The sequence below is a fragment of the Motacilla alba genome, chromosome 1A, assembly GCF_015832195.1.
Source record: "Motacilla alba alba isolate MOTALB_02 chromosome 1A, Motacilla_alba_V1.0_pri, whole genome shotgun sequence".
NCBI classification, from domain to species: Eukaryota; Metazoa; Chordata; class Aves; order Passeriformes; family Motacillidae; genus Motacilla; species Motacilla alba.
In genome coordinates this window covers 21,107,043-21,133,233 of record NC_052031.1, presented here as the reverse complement: position 1 = coordinate 21,133,233, position 26,191 = coordinate 21,107,043, and the positions used below count along the sequence as shown (strand labels likewise).

The window sequence follows — 26,191 nt, the reverse complement described above, 5'->3', positions numbered from 1 at the left end:
AATGACCTCGATATTTGAGATGAGGCTTGAGTACCTTTGCCACAGCCCCTAAGAAAAGAGTTCAGGATTCCCTGCTCCATCACATCACATCAGCTACCTCCTTACTCAGACTGAAAAGTAGGCCAGACATTCACATCTTTCTAGGCCTTACAGCAAAGCTAAATGAGCTTTGAAAATTTTGCTATTTTTAAACTGCCTTGAAAAGCTTGCTGTGAAAAGGTACATGTAGAAGGTATCATTGTGGAATACCATCTTTGCCAGAAAGAATGAGTAGGTCTGGCACTTGGTGAGTGACAAATATTGTACTTTTGCCAATTCTTTTTCCATACAGTTTTTAAAGGATAAAACCAATTTCCAGTAACTGGACCCAGAGGAATTAAACTCATTTAGAAATATAATTGTGAATTAGTCTAGTTAATCACTTCCAACAGATTGGAATAATATTCAAAATGTTATTTATTATCAAATCATATAGAGCATGGCAGTCAACAGATCTGCTTTAGGATTTGCAAGGTACAATATCTGATTTATAGAACTGGCATGCTAGATATTTAAGGTTCACTCCTCATTCCTCATTGTTCCTTCACGTGTAATTTCTGACCTTTCGCTACCCTTCAAACAAAGGTTTTGAAGTTTTCTTTTCTGCTTCTATTTCCTGCAAGACGGACCCAAGCCACAGCACGTTGCTAAACAAATGCACTGACTGATCTGTAGGGAAAAAGCAATTCTTCACCTTTCTCCTTACTCTTAAAGCTCTTTGGTTTACTGTCAACAAAACAGCAAGTGATGGAAGCAGCTGTTTTCCTTTAAGTCAAATGCAGTTTTCTGGGCAGTGAGCCCTTACACACTCATCATGGTTTAGGAATTGCAATTCCCAGATTAGTGCCCCCACCAAGACTCTCCAAACCATGCTCCACTCTCTCTCACTCCCCCATTTTCCCCTCTCTGTCCCCTGTAGCAGAATGGGGAAGAGAATTGGAGACACAAAAGGCAAAGGTCACAACTTGAGATAAGAACAATTCACTGGAAACAGCAATGGAACAAGAAAATTAACAGTAACAGCAACAATACTAAGGGCAGAGGGTACAAGAAAAGAAATTATGTACATGGGAAAAAAATCTCTGATAGTAGACCAGAGGGCTTGCTCTGCCATGCTTACTCCACTTCAAGGAACCTCTTCTCCTCAGAAGTGGCAGTGATGTGAAGTGGTACAGAATAAACTCTGCATCCCAGCCACACCCACTCCTGGCTACAGCAAAAAAATTCCCCCTCTGGACCAGAGCCAGGGCACTGTGACACTACAGGGCATCTCTGCATGATGGGAGACCCCAGGGCAGCATGTCTAGAGGGCCTGTGACAGCTCTGCATCCCTGGCTTATGTCAAAGGCAATCACTCCCATGTTTCCATTCTTATTGATAGGATTTTACTCCTTTAGCATAGTAAATATGTTAGGAAAAGTGTATCCTCCAAGATGGAGCAGCAGATGAATATATGTCAGTGACAGCATTTAAGAGAGCTGGGTGGTGAAAGCCCCCTACCCAGCCCCTGCTAAAAACAATAAAGAGCTCCTTTGGTTAACACACACCCTGTCAATGACTGATCATATTTGTCACTTCAAACACTGCTCAGAGGGGCTTTGAGTTGCTTAAGGCATCATTTGTAGACAGAAGAAGAAAGAAATAAAATCTGTAATTAAATCTGTTCCAGCAGCAGATTTCGGTTTCAGTTCTGCTGCTCTTTTAACCAAAAAATTCAAACAGCATTTATAAACTGCCATTATCCAGAGAATTCCTTTCAGTGAAGTAACACCTCCATAATTCAAAACTATCTGGTAGCTGGCCTTCGAAATTACAGCTGAACATGGACTCAATTCTAAAGGTGTAGCTTGTACAAAACTGTATTTTTTGTCAGTGTCAGTCCACAGGCTGTGCACACACACAGAGTAGGAGATACAGAACAAAATTATGCTTAAAGCTTTGTGCAATAGAACAGTTGATATAAGAACCACAAAACCAAAATCCAAAACCTTTTTCTTTGCTGGCACATATTTACCCATTCAGCATATATCCTTGTAAAAAATTCGAATTAAAACAAATATCTACTAAATGTAAATTTATTCCCAGACTTTCAGTCTGCTCTGCTTATGTGGACAAATGGTCCCAAGCCAGCAGTTTCATGGAGATCCCTCTGTAGGCAACTATCAGAGGTGCAGCAGAAAACAGGGAAAACACATTGTAGTACATTGTTCTGTGCTGAAGTCCACCCATAGCTTTACCACAAATATGAATTCATTTATCGTAGTACAACGATGCTCTACATTTTTTAAGCCCTTTGGAGCTGGTATTCCATCACCAGATGAATGTTTTCCCAAACCACAGTTCTTACTGGGAATTTCCTGTATAGGAAATGCTATGAACAGGAGCTGCAGCAAACTGTCTCACAAAGATTCTCCATCACTTCTTGTTTTTAATACTATCCTCTGGAATTTTGTCTGTTTCCTCTGAAAAAAATCAGAATCCTCTGATTTTTTGTTTCCAATTCTTAACATTCACTCTATACTTTAAATAATGCTTAAAGTAAATTCTTGCTTGGATTTTTTTTTCTTTTTTCTTCTAACATTATTTTTTGCAGTGGTCCCATTGCATCTGAAGAACTTGAACATATATTTACTTAATTTTTTCACAACTCCATTAAAATATTTGGCCTTGCCCTGTATGGCAGTATCCCAGTTCCTGCCAGTTTTACATCTTAATGCAATGGCTTGGCCAAGAAGTGACCTAATCTGCACAAATTCTCATGATCTAAACACTGGTATTGAAAAGCTAAGCACTCATCCCTGTTAAGACAATAACCTCTCCTCCTTCTGTTGCAAACCTCAGCTTGCATCCCCTGGGCTCCACTGCCCTTCTTACAGCCCCACTTGCTGCTGCTCAGTAGGCAGAGGATTAGCATTAAGCTAAGCATTTCAAAGCCTTGTCTGTAAACCTCTGCATCCCATAACTGCAAAAGCTGATGAGAAAGTTCAATCAGTACTGAACAGCAGGTCACCTACCAGGAATGCCTCCTTGTTTCTGCAATATGTTATTTATTTACATTCTGTTTTTCCAGCTGGAGTTTCAAGAGTATAATATGTCCAAGAGCTTAAACTCAAATCAATTTGGAAAGACTTCCAAAGTCCTTAAGTTTTTAAATTCCCTTAAGGCATAGATTTTAAGGAGCCAAATTACACAGGCGCCCCTAAAAACACTATTCCAACTCTATTTTGTTTTTTCTTTTTTTCCCTGAAAATACCTTTTTTTTCCTTTTAATTACAATTTTATCACTTTTTTTGCACTTAACCATGTAAGTGGAGCAATTAATAGGTTCATGTTCCTTCACTGGTCTTTCATAGTTCTATTATTTTCCCTCACAGCTCCTCCTTTTATATTCAGATATTCTTCCCCCTTGATGATGTTGCTGTGTGTGATGTACTTCACATTCCATGCATATTTTCCCTTTCTAGTAGGAAGGTGATGCTTAGATTCAGTTTTCCCATAAGCTGGAAGGTATGTGGAGGAAGAAAGATGTGAAACCAGCAAGACATGCCTGGAGTTTTCACTGGATCTCAGTGTACCAGTATTAACCCCATCTCCTGTTGGTTCAGATTCTGAGTGCACTTAAAATATATATTTCAGTAATTTAAAAGCTATTAGAGTAGACACCTGAACTTTTATTAACATTTTAAAAACTGAAATCACACACCTGGTCAAGAAACTCACCAGAGGAAGTAAGACTTCTACTTGTGAATAAGAAAATTGCAAATAATGGCTAAAAGTCATTGCTGCCCGAGATGCTCATCTTCCAGAAAGCAGAGCCTGCAAGTGCAGCACATTCAGGACACAAATCTCAGGGTTTCCTCCACCAGTCAGACACTCCCAGCTCTCAGCACTGACCAGGACAGGTAACTAAGGTCCAAGTCCCACACCCCAGTGACTTCCACTGCTCCATACAAAGGCTGCCAATGAAAGCCATTTTAAGATGTCTGTCCAGTAATTCCTTTCTATACAGTGACCCTTAGTATGAACAAATATACAGTTATTATTTTATTTCTATACATTATATTTAAAACCAGAAACATATACATTTTAATCCAACAAACTGTACATTCATTTGGAGCATTATGTTGGATGAAGGCTACTGATGACAAAGTTTTCACAGTTATGAAATTGAAATGAAAGTCAAATACAAGAAAAACCTCATTATTTGGAGAAAACTTTATTAAACATTTTAACACAATATTAAATAGTAAAAAAATAATGTCATGCTTATGTAGAGTTTTTAGGCAGGGATCTCAGACAAGGCATGTGATCAACATGATTTATTTTACACTGAAGTTCAAAACGTCTTTTTATTTATTCCTTTATGAAGATGTGTCTAGAAAAAATGTACAATATCAATATCTTTCACAGTTATTAACACAAATCTAAAAATAGAAATTCACATTTTCACACCCTATATAAAAATAAAGCAAAGAAGACTCCCTTCACTTTAACTTCTAACTTGTGAAAACATTTGGGTATGGACAGTGTCTAAATAATATTCATTTGTTGTAATTACTTTCTGTTGATGCATTTATGCAAAAATTCAAGAAAACATTCTGAAGTCAGTAGACTCTGATAAACTGCTGGTTCAATTCCGAAATATTTTTATTTTTTAGAAATTTTTAAAGGAAACATGCACTCAGCACTTTTAATATTGGTTGTCCCCATACACAGATCAATAAAGAATAATATCCTGGGTTATGACATATAAACTCAGTGTAATTTTTACAGTACAAGAAAATTACCGGAGGATATATGATGAAATTTTAAGACAAATTGCATACTCTATTAAACAGCCCTCAAAAATGAAAAAAATAAAATGTCATCTACTATAAAAATAATAATCTACTTACAAATATTGCATCTTGCTTCTGAAATTCTTTAAAAACAGCTGCTGTAAATACTAAGTAATTTTGCTCTGATGGAAAGCATTTGATTTGACAGGGATTTCTACATTAATTATCCTTAGAGAAACATGTCTTGAGCTTGTCCCTAGAGACTTCTGAATGCCAAGTAAAACCATCACATAGTTTTCTAGTCCAGCAGAATTTTCAGTCTATGATAGCACTAGATCAGTTCTGTATCTCCCAATTTAGGCACACAATCTGATTATGTAAGATGGAAAAGGCAGATCAAGCCTTTGAAAATACAGACCCAGCTAACAAACATGTTAACAAACTTTGGTACCCAACAAGGCCACCCCAGAATCATTACCATCTACCAAATTCAATATTCACTTTACAATTTTACCTTACTTTCATGGTTGACTTTAATTTTATTGATAATCACTACATGGTCACCATCACAATCTAGAGTGACTGGTACATGTAGCAGTTACCTGAGTGCTACTAACAGGAGGAGTTTGTCTAAATGTACATATCAGTACAAAATCAAAGAAGTCTCTAAAAACCAACCTCCCCACCAAACAGAACAGTAATACTGGCTTGCACAAAGTAGTCTGAGTTTACAAAAGAGCTCTGTATCTCTGCCTCTGTGGATGTAATTTAATACAAAAATGAACACACAGCATCATCCTGACTACATTTTTCTGAGTAAAATTCACAAATTAAGAGTAACCTCATCACTGCCTTTTTGAAGGATAGATGGAAAGTAGATTGCTTCCATCAACCTCAGCCAAGCAGCTTCCAGTGAAAAGCTCCACTTGCCCTTAGATCACAAAGTTGTGTGCCAGGAAAATAGCAAACATATCAAAGTATAATTTCCATTCCCATTCATACATAAACTAAAAATTCATAAAAAAGTTGAATTCCTAAGAACAGAACAAAGATAATTTTTTTAATACAGTCTCTGATCCCAGCCCCCCACAGAAACTGATTCTTACTGGATTACTTCCAATTAGCAACACATGACTATACAACATCTTCAGCAACTGTGGTGTCAAAAATTTGGTAATAAACTTGATTTTTCATTGCATCTCTGACATTATAGGACTTGATGAAGCATTCCAGCCACGGCAAGTCACCTACCAACAAAAGCCAAATTACTGTTCAATATTCATTTCTAATTTTTATAGGAGGCAAGTATAACTTGAGCAAGATATTAACCAGGATATCTAAATGTATACAATAGTTAATATGAAGAAAAATTGTTAACTTTGAAATTCCAGTTGGTATCCTTTAACTTTCCCACAAGATCTGAAATGGTGTTCAGTGACAGTCTTCCAAGATTTGTCCTCCCTGCACCAGCACTCCAAAAAACACCTGGACCCAGTAGTTGAACCACAGTATAAAATACATGTATGTAAAGACTTTCCAGTAATAAAATTTCATCTCCACGTGTCTCAATGGGAAAATTCTTTACAATCTTTATTACAGGACAACTTTTTTAAGTATGGCAAAGACTCCAGGGTGATTGCAGTGGTCACTGACAGCCATGTACTTGGAGTATGCTCTGGAGGCTGGAGCTGCATCACACATCCCTCTGCCTTGGACATGTGTAGTTTAGGCAGAGCTACTTTCTGCCACAACACACACACTGCACATAAATCTCTGGAAATGGATTTGGATTAAGCATTGCTCCATTACCACGGATATTTCCCATTGCAAGGGGTGCTCTAAGTCAGCATGGGCAATCAAAAGTAGGGTATCACCCAAAGCATGTGCCATCCACTGAATTTCCTTTCCATTTCCCCTAACATGCTGTGACATTCAGTATGAGGGTGTTCTGGTTAACTTTCATATGAATACAGATGGCATGGTAGTGGCTGCACAGGCATGGCTGTATTCACACACCACTGTATGCTACATGAGAATTTAATGAACCATTTATTTTCTTTCTCAAAGGCAGAGTTAATATAAAAGACAAGCTTCAGAACAAATTACCATGAACCCTGCTTTCAGGCTGCAGCATTTTCCTGTACTGAGTTTTGCCTGTGCCTAAGTTAGAAATCTAAGACTTCTCATATGCAATAGCAGATTGAAAAACTGCTTCCCTTCCCACCCCCCTGTAAAAAATAACAGCAAACTGACCTAATTTTCTTCCTGGAGGACAGAGTGCATTCATGGTCATCTGCATCTTTTGCTGAAGAAGATTATTAGTTAAGATTTCAGAAGCAGGAATTTGGAAAAACTTCTCCTGAAAGAGAACAGAAGAATATGAGGTGTTGAAAGAGCTGTAAAGAATCATTAGCCAGAACCTTGATTGCATGTTCTTTTAGGAATTTAAAATCAGGTAACACAGCAGAAAAATAGTATTATTTCAAAGACCTGTTTGGACACAGAAAAAACCCAAGCTGTCTGAAAAAATTAATGCTCTTTTTTTCAGTACACCTGAGTGTTTAGGGACTAGAGCCACCCAGAAAGCACACATGTCAGTCTCTGTATGTAACTGGCAGATATTCCTCATGAACCTCCATAACCAGACAATGTTAGGGCCAGAGAGGATGGCCAGTCCCCTTCAACAGTCCTTCACATCTTGAGACGAACAAAATCACTTGAAAACAAGGGGCTCTGCAATCTGGCTTTGTATTTGTGGAATTCTCTTAGTGTGAGTTTCATTTGCTGGCAGTTTTAGAAACTATGGAAAAAAGGCTTATACTGTGGGGTATGCTTCTGAATGGAGACAGAAAATAATAAATGAAACATTAAAATGTTAACTAAATATTTTCTGTCCATTATTAAACTACATACATTAAGCATGACTGAAAAAACTCCAAGTTTATTCCTTCCAAGTTGGTTACCTGATTTTGGATCTCTAAAGGCTCATCATCTTATAACTTCTCACAGTGAACTAAGGTTTTTGGTAGTAATTTCTCATTATTGTTAAAAGACACAAATACAGAATAATCTGCCTCTGTATAATTTTTGTATGACATGTTTAATGGCAATGATCAGAAGTTAGTGGATAATCCAGCAGCAAAACTGACACAGATAACTTTCTCTTCTCTCTCTTCAGTCTTTTTCTGGCTATAGAACTTTCTCCTTTTTTTTCCTTCACTGACTTTTCCTGTATGGAGGAGAGGAAAGAAAAGCACTGTCTCCTTATGGAAGAGCAACGGGAAGCTAATGTAAAGCTGCACTTCAAAGCAGCCCAGCTCCTTCTCAGGTGGTGCTGAAGGACTCGAGTTTAGGCTTAGAAACTCTTGCCTTGTCTTTGAAGTACCACCAGCAGGAATGAGAGCAGCTGGCACTTCAGAAGAAACTGTAGGTATTTTCCTGCAGCTAAACTGTAGCACTGAGCAGTATCTGCTAAGAAAGTGAGCCACCTTGAAGCAAAAATTTTTGGAATTCTGCATCAAGAGATGGTTTAAATCTTTTTCCCCAACTTGATTTTGCAGTTTTATTTTTCTTGATATAAAAAGGAAAAAGGACAGTAGAAGGAAAAGATGACTGGCTGAAATGGGGATTGTAGTCTTTGATCTCCTTTGTTGTTAAAACACCATGTATTTTAAGAAAGAACACGTTTTTTCCTGATATAATTTTTACTTACAGTATTAAAATTAAACAAGGAAGAGTATTCTCTTTAAAGTCACAGTCAAAGTAATTTAATATAATGGTTGAAAATGTGCAGATATATACACATTAAACAACACTACTGTGCAGAAAAAAGTCCCACTAAATTCTCTTCCAGCCCCATTTTGTCACACCCACATTGCCATGACAGGAAAACCAGTCTTTGGTGTCTCAGGTAGCAGGAATAGGTGTAATTTGCTTCAGAGAAAACTGAAGATAGGTTAATTCTAAGGTTAGTAAAGTAGCTGAGTACACTGCTTCTGAAATCCAAGATAAATATCTGTACAGATGTAGCTGCCTAGGGAAAGAGGGCCTCCTTACCTCATGATCATGTTAAACAAACAAAAAAAAAAAATCAATGGAGAGATTCTACTGAGAGTTAAAAAAAGAGGCAATGAGATTTTAAAGATTTTACACTGATGCAGAAGTTAGCTGCATAAACCCTGAAACATTCCTATCATTCACACAGCAGTCGGCTGCAAAATTTTACATTGCCAGTAAAAGAGAAATTCAGCCACAGGAATACATAAAAGTTTATGGAAATACAAAATAATCTATCTTCAAGCTTCAGTTTTGTCTTTATGCTTTAACATTCTATACTCTGTACAGTATTAACTTATAATATTGTAATTATTTCCAAACACAGTGCAGGTAACATAGAATGAGTATTTGTGCACATACATTTGCCATTTTAAAAACAAATAAAATCCAAACTTTCATCATCTGTAGAGTCTACCTTTACCTAAATTTACTTACATAATCAAAAAGGTATGCATTTAGTGATCCTGTTTCATCAACCAGTGTAAACTTCATAATAAAAACATACTGGAGCAGTTCAATACCTAAAACTGAAGAAAAAAATTATATTTCTCTGCAAGACTATGCAAGGCAAACTAGAACAACTCAAGCTGACAATATCCCTTTTTTAATTGTAACTGACTTTAAATACTGTCATTAGAAGTACAAATTAACAGACCAAAACATAGAGGCTCTGCTGTCTGACAGCAAAATGTAATTTATCTCTTGGGGCCACACTGTGATTTTCCTAGAAACACTTTAATAGATGAGCCTATAAAAACACGAAGATTTTAAAGTACTTATTCCCATGCTAGTGAACAAAAAAGCTAATATTTGCTTGGATCTTAGATCCAACCTCAGTAGGATCCTCCTTTCCTGCGTTCTTTTATCCATGGAAGATTAAAGGAGAGGTGCTCTTAATTCCACCTAAAAACTATCTTCTGAGGAAAACAGTTTATTTGATATGATGTAAAAAAAAGCTACCAGGCTTGTTCAGAAAAAAACTTTGTTGGCAGTTCTGAAAGTATTCTTGCTCTGCATCAGTCTTTTCTGGGTAGACCTACTTAAACTGGTAGTCATTTTATGTTCAACTGATCTGACAGACTTGCAGGTTTATAACCTAGCCTCAAAATACAGCTGATAAAATAAAAATTTGCATAAAATAGTGTAACTGTCAGGAAGCATTAATTAATATTGTTTTCATTTTGAGAATTAAATCTCAAGCATTGCCAGTTAAATATGACTTTACAATTATTTAACAGGATACAATTATGAAAGTTTATTTAAGAAAACCACTGTATTGCTCAAATAGCTTTATTCTTTTAGAAAGTGTTTACCAAACTTATATACTGCTAGATATTCCAACTTAATATGTCAGAACATGAATTGATAAACATGCAAATATTCTTTTTCTTTAATGTGTTGTAAAGTTTTAAACTCCACTTCCATCATTTTAATGCAAGAAACACATGAAACACAGAATACACATAATTGTTGTGGAATAATTCCTTTCATTTGAGTATTATTTCTTGCTGACTCTCTTGAACATGAAGTTTACAGAAGATAAAAGTCTAACTTGCATGAGCCATTAAATAAGACTGTCTTTAGTTCAGGTCAGAAAAACAGCATCTACAAAAGGAAAAGCAAGAATAACTTCTGCAAGGATGTACAGTTTAAAGGTAACATCTACAATAAAAAATTCTTGACACCTGCACTATACTAAGTGTTACTACTGATACCAATGGTAGAAGAAACTAGTCAACATATTAAATCTTTTAATTCATACTGCAATAGTTCCAAAAGTAACTATGTTACTTCAGCTGGTAAAAGGTGAATGAATTTTGCAGCACCACATTCAACACGACCATAATTACATGCTTTCTGTACAAAACTGCAACCCAGAACTGCAAATCAAACCATTTCACATCAACCCTTCAGAATCAAGGCACAGAAGTATTTCAGGACAGCATCATGTCAGCTAACCTTGTGCTATTTCAGCTGGTTCCCATGATGGTTGCTGTTCTGCTGCAATGGAACTTAGATTCTTCATGGGCTTTGGAGTTGAACACTGCTTGCACCTAGCATTTAAAACAAGATATTGAGACTAACCAAGTACTGATGTATTTGTACTAGCAGTGCTCTGCACAGAAAAAACCAAAACTCAGATTTTTCTTACACAGTGGAAGTGCAGCAGTATTTCTATTGCTGCTTGAAGTAACTACATTACCAGACACACCAGCTTTAGAGCACAACACAACCCTTAATGCTGTTTTAGAACTATCCATGAGGAGAAATAAATCTAGAAGACTACTTCAGTGATTAGACACAAATAAAACTGTACATTGAAGCTGAGAAAGCAGGGGTTCCTCAGCCTGGAAAACAGAGGCTTCTTCATATATAAAAGGAGCTTATGAGAATGACAGAGAGAGACTTTTAACCAGGGCCTGTAGTGAAGAACACAGAGCAACATTTTTAAACTGTAAGAGGGTAGATGTAGCTTGTGCAGAAAGAAGAATCACTTCACAATGGAGGAGCTGAGGTACTGGAACAGGCTGTCCAGAAACACTGTGGATTCCCTATACCTGGAAGTGTCCAAGAAGAGACTGAATGGAGCTGAGCAACCTGCTACAGTGCAAGGTGTCTGTGACCAAAGCAGGGGGTTGGACTAGGTGATCATGAGAGGCCCCTTTCAACCCAAACCATTCTATGATTCTAAGATCACTACATTGCTAAACATATGTTCATATGCCACTACTTCTCACTTTGTAAAAGTAGTAATGAATCTGAACTTGTAGCACACTCTAAACCCATTACAGAGTTACAGGAGAAATTTGGCTTTGCCTATGTTGAGAATACTAACTAAGATTTGCTAAAATGATCTTTTTTATTCCTATTTGTGTCTATTTACATCAATTATTATAAATTTTACATGTGACACAGTAAGCTAATTTTCAAAGTTGCTCCCATTTACCTCAAGGAATGAAATTACAGAACAAAACTATTTGTTCCAAATTAAGCTTCCATATTAGTATATTACAGTTAGAACTTGAAATAAATATTTATTATCTTTTAGAATTATATGCAAAGCATGTCATAAAAAATCAATAAAATTGCTTCTGCTTAAGTGCTATAGTCAAGTCACTTTTTTCCTTTAAAAAAACCTACTCAAACTCCAATAAACTAACTTAACTGTGAATTTTGCTTTTTATATTCAGTGTGTCTATGTTTATTTTTATATATAAATGAATATACATGCAAATACACACACATCATTCATTCTTTCATACAGAATCTTTTCTAGACTTTGCTAAATATATGCCACTGATAAAAATGTGCATGAAACATGGCTCTGAAATGTCAGCATATTTGTGAGCTGCCTTTCTAAATATCTTATAAACCATTCACTTTTCTAGTCCAACCACTTGCAAAGAGAACAACATCTGAAGGTGAGTTATGTACAGCTAGGGAAATATATGGACATGGATTATGAAAGTACAAGCAGAAATACTTTGTATTGCTGAAGATCCTGTCCCAGTAGGAGTACCCATACACTGCCTTTATTAAAAAAAAAAAAAAAAAAAAAAAAAGCTGTAGACATTGTAGACAGCAATATCTGTAAAGGTCAAAACTATATATGACAGAGAAAAACAATTATCTGTATTCATTTTATGGGTGGCTCCTTAAGGAAAACTTTAGGGTTCACAGGAAACATGGAATATTTCTGCAAAGACATGTTTTTACTGCCTGCAGACCTAGCATAGTGCCCCACTGCATGGTGCCCTGCCTGAACTGCTGAGAGAGAGGACTCAGTAGTTTACATGGAGGAGATTGGTATTTCTGAGCTCAGCAGCTGCATGCTGCTGGGCACTGGGGGAGCACACTGCTGACAGCTCTCTCACTGAGCAGGAACATGGCACTGCATGGCACATCACACATATCAGAGCTAGGTGTGAGTACTGCATTCCACAGCTTTGCAACTGTGGAATTCAGAAACCTGTTAAAGTCATCTCTGCAGTGAATGGCAGCCACCAACAGGTAAGGCACTTTGCAGTGCTGTGGATCACAGTAAGTTACAAATGGTAAGGAAAGGCTGCCCAAAATCCCTTATTACTTCCAAACCTCAAGCTTTCCCAACACTAAGAGAGAGAATGAGTTGTAGATTGACAGGCTGAAATGATTTTCTGGATCTCTATGTAAATATTGTGTGCATGTATATATATATATATATGTGTATGTATATATAAACCCCTCAGTTTTATACAGTTTTAAAAACAACATATGTTTTGACTTCAGTCTAAATGAGACCAGAAAATAGAAGATCTGGACTAGAAAGGTATTTAGGTACTTTGCACTGCATGTGCATTTCCATTTCTACAGCACAATGCCTTTCCCACGCACCACAGACAAGACTGAAATGGAGTGCTGGGTAAGATTTATAGATCAAGAGCCAAACTGCAGTCAGTCCTTTGACAACAGTTATCAGATGATCAGGCATTTCATCCCTGATGTCAGTACTGTGGATCCTGTTATGTATTTTACAGAGAATCTTTGGGTGAGTTATCCCTTCAGACACTGCAGTCTGAATTACTGAAGAAAATGCTATCTATTAGAGCAACTAGTGAAATAGCAACAAATACTTTTAACCTACCCATAATATTTTATATTCCCTTTTAGAAGAAAAGGAGCTGAAAGATCTAGTAATTCAAGATCATCTTCTGTGGATCTCACAGGAATAACACACTTGAATCTTTTTGTAAGCTTCCAGATTTCTTTTAGTGTTCCACCTATTAAAAACCAAAAAACCCATGGTTTCTTAAACAGTAATCAGAAATAAACTGAACAATTTACTCAGCTGACTTCAGCACCTTCAATAATAATTGATATCCACTACCAAAAACTCAAAAAAAGAGTCCAATACCTTCTCACTGTCACTCAACAACAGACTCCATTAAGAAACAAAGACGGACATTTATCAAAGCAGATGCCTTAATATATTCCTCATAGCTAACACTGTAGCCAAGAGGTTGTTCTTAGTTAACATCACTTTCATATAATTACTCCTATAATTTTACTAGCCATTTTCTTAGGAAAAAATCAAAGCAACCAAACTGACCTTTTATATGCATGTATACACACACAGACTTACTTAGTTGCTCACACTTTAATATCTGAAAATAGATTTACTGAGTTGTATTGCTCAGCTGTTCTAGGAAAACACAGAAGAAATAGATTTTTTTTTCCCAAAAGAAAGGGTTAGATTGAAGTCAGTTGGGAACATGTCAGAAATAAAGTAGCAATCAGAACTAATTCATTATAAAAGAAAGCAGAAAAAAAGGGGCTTTGTCACTGACCCTCACACAAAGGACCACCTGACTTACATTTGGTTATTCACATTCCTACTTGAGCACAATTGAAGGCTCTGTTTTGAACTCTGAATTGTGCTATATGCAATTTATTATTTTTACTATATAAAAATTCCTCAATGGTATTCTTGCTAAATTGCTTTGTTTAAAGGTCAGTGGCTATTTCTCTTTTCTGAGGAAATCTGATAAAAACCACACGAAACCAAAAAAAACCACTGAGAGAAGCTCTATTAATCTGAAACAACACTGACATCCAGAGGCTGACAAATTTAATTGGAGGCTTGTATTACCAGAAGCCTTTCAAAACTTTCTACATCAATACTAAAAATAGGCTTGTTTAGAAGACTTGGCAAGTTTTAAAATCAGAACCGAAAAACAAGTAAGCAAAGACAGCAAAAAAACAAACTTATTCAGGTAATTATTTTAGCATAATCAGTGATAAACAATATTGGCAGTTTTAAAACAGACAGAAGCAGCTTATAAGACCTTTACAGACTACAATCTCGGGTTTGCACAACACTTACTTAGAGTTCCAGCTCAGTTTTTCTTCTCTTTGAAGATACTTTTATGATCATCACTATTTACACAACTTCCTGAACACAACTTCAACACATCTTTACTTTGTACATACACAGAGTGGACACAGCACTGTAAGAATTGGTGTATTTGCAATTTACCTTACCTTCTATCATAATCAGGGTGTCTTCAGGATGCTGAAGCATTTCATCATGCTTCACAAAATGGATGGCTATTTCCCTCTGTTTCTGCTCTTGTGTAGTCCATGTTACAGATTCATACCACGACGTATTGTGTAATTCCGGGTTTGGAGCAGTACTGGCAGAGCCACGTAAAATGAAGTCAAAGTCATCTCTATCTGGAACTTCTTGCCTAAAACCATTTCCAAATTGAGTAAGTATGTTCTTACAGCTTCTCCTTAGGCAATCTACCAACAAGGATGACAGTACTCCAAATAAATATTAGAATATAGTCATGAGAGTCTAGGGACATACAGGAAAAAGGTTATAATTGTTTTATTAGTTTAAACATTAACAGTTGTATAGTGTATTATGATTTTCCATGTTAATAAATATGCTAAGTAATATGCTAACTTACCTAGGAGCAGAGTCAGCCTAGTGGCTACATCCCTCACAAATGAAAATCCATGGAAAACCAAATCTATCAGCTTTATGTGATTTCAGTTGGGCCTTAAAAGGGCCACAAACTGCATACCACATCATTAGAGTGAAAAGACTACAAAAACTTATGTAATTTGTTCAAGTTTTATGTCTTAGTCTGTTTGACTTTCTATAAACTGAAGGAGAAAAAAAAAGAAAAAAAGGACAGGACCAGGACAGCTTCACATAAGTACTGTCGAGGGAAAATCTACAACTCTGCAGCACACAGCTTCTATCCTGTCCCGCTGGAGTGCACCATTCATGCATTTCCACTTGTCATACACAGAGAAGCAATAATGCAGGCCACCCAAATTATACAAATATTACAGAATCAATTAGGTTGTAAAAGGGCTCTGAGAGTATCCAAAGCAGGGCAACAAAGATGGTGAAGTGCCTTGAGGGGAAGCCATGTAAGGAGCAGCTGAGGTCCCTTGGTCTGGTAAGTCTGGAGGAGACTGAGGGGAGACCTCATCACAGTCTACAACCTCCTCCTGAGGGGAGAGAATAGACAGGCACTGATCTCTTCTCAGTATTGACCAGTGACAGGACCCAAGGGAATGGTCTGACATTGTGTGATTTCCCTGCTATTTTTTGATCCAGAAAAGATGCCTTATCTGGAAGATGCACTTTCGTCAAAGATATTTTATTAATCCATTTGGAGACTATTATAACTCTTTGCATAGCCTATTTTAAAACTGCAATAAAGAAACACTTAAGATACTACCAAACAACTATGGTATGGAAAAAACTGTACTGCTGCATTTGCAAATAAAGAGAAATTATTGTTTTGAAAGCACTCAAAGGATTCTGTAAATGGAACTCATCTAATGATTTAAAAACTTCCTACTTATTATCAGTGATTTTCAAATCTTTGCACAAAATGATACAAATTTACATTCAGCTTATCTTACACAAAAAAGTTGAAAACACACTCAAAATCTAGCCATCCCAAAACATACAGAGCAATTCCTAGTTACTTATACTGGGCAAAACACTTACAAAGAGTTGCATTTGGGGCAATGAAGTTTAACAGACTGATGGAGCTTTTGGGGTTTGTAAGTTCTCAGCTTTGCTCTAATGCGATACTGTTGAGGAGCTGTGCTGTTTGTTATGGTTTTCAGTTCTGTGTTACTCAAATCCTGATGATCTGTTAATACTGGAAAACAATACACAGAGAGATGAAAAAGCACCATGCATACTGTTAACCACCATAATATCTATAATATCAGAAATGGCAATTGCAGGTATGTATTTCCTAATTTCCAACTTTTCTTCTCAGCTGCAGTTTTATCAATCTGTAAGATAAATCACATCAGGCTACAGGAGCATGGTGTACTTCAGGGTACAGAAACACAACATGTACAAAAACCAAATGAAAGTACAATATAAAATATGCTCTATTCCTTTAAACAACAAATAAACCCAGTACAACATACATGCATTTATACTCTTGGAATTTATACTCTTAGAACAGCTCTTCCTATAAAAACCTGTAAGATAAGGTTTCAAAACTACCTTTGTTCTTCAGCAAAATTAAAATTCATCTTAAGGTCAAAATGTTACCTACCTGTAACAGATAACTGCTGACATCTCTGTAAGTGCAATTCAAGATCTAAAACAAAGAAGAATTTCCTAATTATTTTCCTTCCTTCTTTTCTTTTCTATCATGCGGACACATTCAAACAGGTACATAGTTAGACAGGTAGATAGACAGACACACACAAACCTAAAAGCTGAACACATGAAAATGAAAATCCCCATAGTGTATGAAAACAATACAACAACAACAAAAAAAAAAAGAAGCAAAAGTAAGAGGGGACAGACATTGCACATCAAGAGTTAATATATTAGAGGGGAAGTTAGCATATACATTAAATAGGAATGCTTATGAAAGTGAACACTTTTCAGAAGTATACTGTGAATTATCTGCTGACATAAATTGTATTCATCCTCTGTGATCCTTCTGGACAAGAACATAAATACATTATTCTAAGACCAATACAGATTGCCTGGTCCCCCCTCTGAACAACCTCTACTACACACACAGAGTGCAGTAAATAGGCACACAATTTTATCTTTATTTCCATTTATGGACTGGACATGAAGCATTTATTTATTCTTAACTTTTGCATCCTTTTAGAAATGTCTTATGTTTTTATATTAATAATAGCTGAGTAACACAGATTTTTAAAAGCTAGGAGCAAAGATACAGACTATGTCAAACCATCTTTAGAGTTTAATTCCCTTTTAGTTATACTTCTCCTGGGATAAAAATACCATTCAGAAAATAATATGGGGTCTGTAGAACTGTCTATAAGATACCACTGTTCCATGGAAGTGCACCTTACATCTCTGCCACTGACACAACTTTCCGTCCAACAGCTTAAGAAGGGCTCCTCAACAGGCAGCTGTTTAGCAGCATTTTTAGTGCCTGTCCCTGCAGAATCGCCTTTTAGAGGGAAGCACTTACATAACTCTGCTTTGTGGTCTAATACAGTATGATTAAGAACACCATCTGTGTTTAAGAATTTATTCACTAACTCCTACAAAAGTATCTTTCCATGTAATATGAAATGCTTGTGCTGGAAGACAAGAAAGAGTAATGTAAATTTCCAGTCTAATAAACTGAACGAATTCTGTAGGGCTTTGAATGTGAAAGTAGCATTACACACATAGAGAAGCAGTAGCTGTGACCTTATCTTGACCATACATATATATAAGAAGAAAGAGCAAATCTGCTTTCAGTTGCTCTTACCTGTAACATTGCCAAAAGTGCTGTCTATGTCCATTGAACACACGCTTTCCATATTCTGACTCTCTGTCAGAGTAACAGATTCTAAGAATCTAAACATAAATGGCAAAATATTTTATAATCTAGAGAAATCTTTTATCTATCATCATACACACACACACACATATATATATGGGATTACATAGACACTTATATGAAACCTATTTATTATCAAAACACAGGTATAATGTTCAGACATAAATGTTCCAGCAGAGATATAAAACTCAACTGAACCAGAATTTTCAGAAGATTATATTAATGATGCAGACAAGACATTTTCCAAATCACTCCTGGAACACTAAACACAAAATAGTGCCAAAAGAAATATGTACTACTAGAAACAGAATTCCTGATAATGGAATATGGACTTTGGTTACTTGGCCTTTCCTAAGGAAAAAAAAAAGTTTATAATGTTTAGAAGAAGGGGCAGATCACTCGCAGGACTACAAGGATTTCATGCAGGCAGAAAATCAGAAATGCCAAAATCTGACTAGAACTTAATATGGCTACTGCTGTATGAGACAACAAAAATAGCTTCTCCAAATACATCAACAAAAGGAGGGCTAAGGAGAATCTCCATTCTTTAATGGATGTGGGGGGAAACAGTGGCAAAGGCCAATGTACTTCATGCCTTCCTTACCTCCATCTTAAAAATAAGCCAAATTATTCTCTAAGCCTAGACTCCTGAGCTGGGAGACAAGGATGGGTAGCAGAATGAAGTCTCTATAATCTAAGAGCAAATGGTCACTGACCTGCTACACCACATGCACAGGTTTAAGGGGCTGGCTAGGATCCACCCATGGATATTGAGGGAGCTGGCACAAGTGCTCAAAAAGCCACTTTCTATTATTTATCAGCAGTCCTGGATAAGTGAGGGAGTCCCAGTAGAATGCAGAGAAAGGTCAGAGGGGCAATCCAGGGAGCTACAGGCCTGTCAGCCTGAGCTCAGTGCTGGAGGTCATGGAACCGATCACCCTGTGTGCCATCATGTAGCACATGAAGGACACCCAGGGGATCAGACACAGCCAGCAAGGGTTTATGAGACACGTCCTACTTGACCAACTCCATCTCCTTTTATGACAAACTGACCTGCTTAGTGGATGAGGAAACAGCTGGGCATGCAGTTTACCTGGACCTTAGCAAAGCCTTTCACACCGTTTCCCATAGCATTCTCCCACAGCAACTGGCTGTCATGGCTGGGACAGGTGCATATTTGGCTGGATGGCTAGGCCCAGAGAGTGGTGGAGAATGGAGTTACCTCCAGCTGGTGGCAACTCACAGATGGTGTTCCCCAGGGCTCAGTACTGGGGCCAGTTCTGTTCAGTATCTAAACCAATGATGAGGACAAGGTGACTGAGGGCACGGCACCCTCAGTAAATTTGCAGATGACCCCAAGCTGAGCAGGAGTGTTGGCCTGTTGGAGTGTGGGTAGGCTCTGCAGAGCACTCTGGACAGGCTGGACTGATGGCCAAGGCCAAGTGTATGAGGTTGAACAAGATGAAATGCACTTGGGTCACAACAACCATGCAGCTCTACATGCTGAGGCAGAGTTGCTGCAAAGAGGCTCAGCCAAAAAGGACCTGGGGAAGGGGCTGGAGCACAAGTCCGGTGAGGAGCAGCTGAGGGAGTTGGGATGGTTTAGCTTGGAGGAGAGGAAACTCAGGGGAGACTTAACACTTATGTCTACAACAAGGAGACAGGAAGTTGTATTGAGGTGGGGTCAGCCTCTTCTCCAGGCAACAAGTGACAGAAGGAGAGGAAAAGGCTTCAAGTTGTGCCTGGGGAGGCTTACATTAGATATCAAGAAAAATTTCTTCACAGAAAGGGTGGCCAAGCATTTGACAAAGCAGCTCAGGCAAGAGTCATCCCTGGAGGCGTTTTAAAGTCATGCAGATGTGGCACTTAGAGACACAGTTTAGTGAGGCACTTGGACAAGGCTTACATTTGAACTTGATGATCTTAAAGGTCTTGTTCAACCTAAAGGATTTGGATTCCTTACAAGACAGTTTAGTAAAGAATGTAAATTATTTGCTTAATTGTGAACACCTTTAAATCTCACCACTTTCAAGTAGCATATACGCACAGATTTAAAATGTGCATAATTAGAATTAAGCTAATTAAAACTGAAATCTTGATCCCTAATGTATTTTACATTTGAAAAAAAATTGCCTTTATTTACCTATCCCTCCAAATACTTCTCATCTTAGTGGTGCTAAAGACATATTCTGTTTTGGAGTTTCTGATTCTTAGAAACATTTACAATTCTAAACTGTACAGCTGTTACATCAACCTAGAGTTTTCAAGAATGATTTAGAGAAAACCAAACATTTACACATAATACTTACTCTTTTAGTTCCTTAACATCTGGGTTACTTTCTGGCAAGACTCCTATTCCTCGACCATAACAGGTGCCACCATGAAGATGAAATTCCATATGTGAGACATCTTCATTGTCAGCACTTGCTTGTTTCGCATGAATACTGTAAATTCTCAGAAAACTTCCAATCTGAAAGGAAAGGAAAAACCCACACTGATAACACAAAGATAGTTATTTACATGGGGAATTCTAGTGCTCATGAAGTTTCTTCTCTGTTTTAACTGAACCACAGAACAGCTGAAGCTGGCAGCGACCTCTGGTGATTACCTCGTTCAACTCTTGTGCCCAAAGCAGAGTCAACTAGAGCAGACTTCTCAGGGTTGTTTCCAGCTGGGCTTTAAGTATGTTCAGGTATGGAAACTGCAAAAGCTCTCCGTGTGATCTGTTTGTTTTGCTTTATCAGGAAATGTTACTGGCAGCAAAGGGTGATTCAGAACCACAATAAGCCTTCTTAGTAAATCTAATTCTCAAACACACTTCAGAAGACAGACCAAAGGCGTCAATACATTCCTTTCCCGAGGGCACAATTTGCCTTTTATACTCCCAACACAGCCCGACAGAGACTGACATCCTGTGATTTGTCCTGGGAATGATCACATTTAGCAAGTGATCTGCTCATCATTGTGACTATGTTTACATGTACATGCAAACATATCAGTTTACTCAGATTTCTCCATCATATCTTACCCTTACATTACAGACAACATTTTTTTAGCACCAGGACAAAAGACAGTATGCTAGAAATGGAAAGATCTTGGCACTTTTCCTATCTCTGTTAGATCCCCTCAGCTTCATGGAGAATGTGTTTCTTAATTTGCTTAGAATGATTTTGTGTTTTCTGAAAGATCTTTGTCAAGTTACACAAACAGACTTAAGCTAACTTATACAAGCACCTATTAAAAAGAAAGCTATGGAGTGGTGAACATTGAACACATCTCTGTAAGTTTGGTTTTACTTCAAAATACCACTCCCATTATCCCCCAAAGAAAACCCACACACCCAAACAACTAACTAAAACCAAGCCCAATGATCTAAAGGCAGATAAAATGGAGACTCAATTACACAGTTACCAAATATTTTTTTAAATATGAACTGTGATACAGATGACAGCTGGATGACTGAAGCTACAAACACTCAATGACCTGGTTTTATATTATTTATAAACATCTTTTAAATAGCCTGGCAGAAATGACAAATTATTTTAAATTTACTTTAACTAAAATTAATATTACAGCAGTCCATTTATTAAGTCATATTTCAGCTTGAGATCCAACTTTAATCAGTGGAAACTGAAAAAGTATTCCTATTTGATTGGACTGGTCATGTCATACTACAACACTTTTAAACACATGTATATATGCATAAAAGCAGATGGAGCAGCAACCTGTCTAGAATCCTCCCCTGTATCAAGGAGCAAACTATGACTACATAATGCTGGTATCAAACTGCTCTTTTAAACAATAATCACACATGAAAAAGGCAGCATATTTTCCAATTAAGGCAGCAGGGACATAAAAAGTGCACTTCAGCCTGAACCTATTTTGCTTCTGGCACGGAGCTCTTACCAGACTTTTAATTGATGTGCACTGTTAGTAGGCTGATCATTCTGTTCATTCAAAGCACCACCAGGACAGTTTGTGCATTTAGATGGCAGTTAAGAGGCTTATCCAAAGATAATCTTTTTTTCCTTTCCAGATACTGATTTCACTTAATTATGAATATCCAAAAAAGCAAAGGACACTCACATGATAAGACTAATCTAATGACTATGACAAATGCTTTTGGAGAAAGTTTCTTAAAAAGTTCTTACCTAAGTTCTGCTTATGGAATAACCTTGCGTAAATAAAACACAAACTACTTCCCTACTGCCAAGAGTAACTTGCATATAAGCAGGAAAAAGTTGATTCTAATTGACAAATTTCTTTTTTAAAAAGATAGTATATAAAAAATTAGTATCTTCTCTATGTACAAACACAAAAAACTAAATGCTGGAGAGGAGAACTCAGAAGCCAAAAATATAAAATGCTGCATCTGCCTTCTAAATTTGTGAGCTGAAATTCACACAAAAAGTTAACTGAACTACAAGTTTTAGTGCAACATTAACTTTACAACACTTATCATGACTAAAAAATAACCTTCTAAACTTTTATTGGATCCTGTTCTGAAAATGTTATATTTTATATAACACGTTAAATTTTATATATTCTAATATCACTTTGAACTACAAAAAAGAAATGCATAATAATCAGCATTGCCAAACACTGAAAATGTCAGTAAGGTTCTGAATGCCAGTGCAGAGATGCCTGGGTGGACAGCATGCTGCTTCCCTGGATTCCTTTGGGAGGCAGCCTTGCTTACAGTTAACAGCACAGAGCAAGTGTGCCTGCTGTGGATAAAAATGTTACTGGATTTCTGTTTACACAATGCCTGCAGACCCAGCTCTTTATGTACATATACAGCTCTCTGTATTCTGACTCAGAAGAAATTAAATTAACCACCCTGATTCACAGAGCCATCACTAAAATCTACAAACTCAGCTCCTCACTTGACTTTACAGCAGTTCAGCTTATGACCTACCTCATTTTTGAGGAAGTTCACTTAGAAGTGAAATAAAAGTGAATAAAAACATTTCTTGTAGTAACATAAAATATACTAATACCCTATTTTCAGTCTAATTCAAATATTATTATTTCAAGAATACATACTAAGGCTAGAGAGAACTGAAATGCAGAAGTCATATATGCAGCTCCTTACAGTTAACTAGAACAACTTTTTAGCACTGGAAATTCTCATGATTATTTCAAAACATATAGTGTGTTCACAGTCACTCTGGAATTCAGTGAATTCACCACATCATGTGTCACTGCAGGTAAATATTCATGTTTGTCCAAAAAAGGCACACAAGAATCTGTTTTTATCTACAGGAATCACCTAACAAATTCACCTGTACTTATTTTTTTGTCTATATTTTATGTTCAGTGGTTATTTCTTTGTCATCCTTTTTATTGCACCGTCTAATTTTACTGAGTAAATAGTGCACAACTTTCTGCAAATGAGACAAAGCCTATACATGACATTTGGGCAGTAAGAAATACCAACTTCAATCCATTTAAGAGATTGAAGGACTCAAGAGTGGGTCTTGGGTTTTTTCTTTTGGGCTTTTTCCCTTTTCAATGAGTAAAAAGACAGAAGTGGGGAGAATACAACTCACATGTCAAAGGAATGTTACCTAGGTCTGAAAAACATGAAGCTAGATACTGCAGCCATGTAGTAACTCATTTGAGTTGTATGTTGAAAATGTGACTCTGGCACTGGGAAAGCAAACTTCTTAGTCCAAACTACTATCATGAAAGACATGGCATGATATGGTGGGAGAAACAGCTGAAAATAGACAAATTCTACATCTGCAGATATGTAACACAGAGGAAATACTGTGAAACTATGGACCAGGACTCGTATGTGTGCTCAAGGTTAATTGTTTTAATTGTACTATCCATAATATGGATGGCAACACAGAATTGATGGCATCAAGCCAGAAGAGGAATGGACTGGATCACATATTGAGTGAAAGACAGAAATAAGGAAATCTCTGACCAACTGCAGACCCCTGCTGTGCTGACCACCCACTCACCTGGGTGCTTACCACCCAAGCAAAATGCACCAGGTGGAAAAACTCATGTCATAGACCTACTCCCAAACTGCATGGCTAAGTCAGTGAACCCTGAGAAGTTCTGGAAAACTGGCAGAAGGCTAAAGAATGTGGAACAACTGTACTGCAGACAGCTGTAGGCTGGGGCTCCTACAGTAATGAGAAAGCCTCACCTACTACAGGTACATTGCCAGAGGAAGAGGGAAATTCAAGCAAAAGCAGTGAACATTGTTTTCTTTGCTGAGCTGTAGGTCTTGCCCCAAGTAATAATTTGCTTCAGAAATGAGATTTCTGAAAATTCTTTTTGTGTTGCTGAAAAGCCACAGTCTTGCCCCCCAGGACAGGAAGGCCAGTAAATATAGAGGGGAAAAAGTCTACTTACAATATCAACTGCAACATACCTGCAACACACCTTTAACTAAAGTTCTCTCCATTGAGCATTTTAAGTATTGTTTGTCTTAGAAAATGAGATAAAGTGCTCATATCTTCAGTATTCTCTGGGCAGATGATCTAAAGTTTTTAACAAACTCTGGCAGCAATTTCCCTGACACTGTGCTCCAGGATTTGCCAAAAATTCCTCATAATATATTACCCACTTCCTCTGGTGTGCAGTATTTACTCAGAGCTTCCTTGTCTGAACATGTGCTTAAAGATACAATTTTAAAATAAGAACATGTATTTCAAGGTTTTTATAAATCTGCCCTTCTTGTTATCAAGGTTGTGTAAAACAGATTGCTCCTACATAAAACATCACTTCCAAGCTGAAACTGTCATTGCAAGTGGTACACAACAACAGGCAAGAGTGTAACCTAACAATTCTGTAACGATTTACATTAAAAAAGGCCACTCTAAGCTAGTGCTAAGTACAGAAAGGTAGATTGAAAAATGACAACAACAGGCAAGAGTGTTACCTAACAATTCTGTAACAATTTACATTAAAAAAGGCCACTCTAAGCTCGTGCTAAGTATAGAAAAGAAGATTGAAAAATAGTGCACTTTTTATTGTTTCTGAGACCACAAACTGGCAAAATATTTAATCACACTTGGGAAGGTGTATATGGATACACTAAACACTTGACAGCTCTATACAGCTACAAAAATTAATTAAAAAAAAACCTTTGCATAACAAGATCCTGAACTCAATAAAATATCATACATATTTGGATTATACTTTTTTAGGATATGACATAATTTTCACTAGTATTTAAAAGCCTTTAACCCCCCCCCCCCTCTATTTTAGGGAGAGTTCCTGCCAAGTTTTATAATATGTATGTGTGTATATACATAGAGATAAAAATTATTCTATGAAATACAATTAATCCTACATGTTGCAATCTGAAATCAGTAAATATTTCTGAAATTTAGTTGTCAGCATACCAGCCCTTTTTTTTTTTGATAACTCTACTAAGACAAGCAACTAGAAGGTGGTGTACAAAAATTATCTCATTTGAAACTTCTACAGCTTGCATGACTGAAACTAATGCAACTCTGGACATAGCCAGAGGGACAAAAACACCCACAAGAGGTCAAGGGGCGTTACTTAACAATTTCCTTTGAAATTATTAAACCTTCTACTACACAGTGCAGTATCCAGCAAAGATAAAAATGCTTCAGAAATGTGAAAGTGCAAGTGGATAGGAAGTAAAAAAACTGAGAGTGAGTATGAAGACATCCCATGTGTCACATACTCAATATATACTGTGATTCAATTCCTGAATATTAATGGGTGAGAATAATAAAGGCAGTATTATCAGCTAATCAAGAAAATATGTTTTATTAATATTAAAATACTTTTTTCCTTCATATTAAACATACCCTTTCACTAGAAAATTGGTTCTTTTACACCAGTTAGCAAGAGAAAAATTCTGGACAAGAACTTGAAAGTAATGAAATACTTCTGTCAGTTTTGTTATGAATTCTTACACAAATTCTTAGACTTATTTTGCTATCTGTAAGTTACTTATGAATGGGTGTTAATTTATCAAAA

At 36.9% G+C, this 26,191-nt stretch overlaps 1 protein-coding gene across 3 annotated transcripts in view; it reads right to left on the bottom strand.

Annotated features, from left to right (window-relative positions):
- Positions 1 to 4,149: 4,149 nt before the first annotated feature.
- POT1 (protection of telomeres 1) overlaps positions 4,150 to 26,191 on the bottom strand; it is a 61,047-nt gene continuing 39,005 nt past the window's right edge. Inside the window, exons 12-21 of one of the 3 annotated variants that reach the window (XM_038153408.1) lie at positions 20,524 to 20,684; positions 18,143 to 18,231; positions 16,955 to 16,999; positions 16,387 to 16,543; positions 14,895 to 15,100; positions 13,498 to 13,633; positions 10,833 to 10,927; positions 9,309 to 9,400; positions 7,071 to 7,176; positions 4,150 to 6,064 (exon numbers count right to left, since the gene is read on the bottom strand). In XM_038153408.1, the coding sequence (XP_038009336.1) occupies positions 5,952 to 6,064; positions 7,071 to 7,176; positions 9,309 to 9,400; positions 10,833 to 10,927; positions 13,498 to 13,633; positions 14,895 to 15,100; positions 16,387 to 16,543; positions 16,955 to 16,999; positions 18,143 to 18,231; positions 20,524 to 20,684 (1,200 nt within the window). In that variant the 3' untranslated portion in view covers positions 4,150 to 5,951. The other 2 variants (XM_038153409.1, XM_038153406.1) reach the window with 2 other exon arrangements.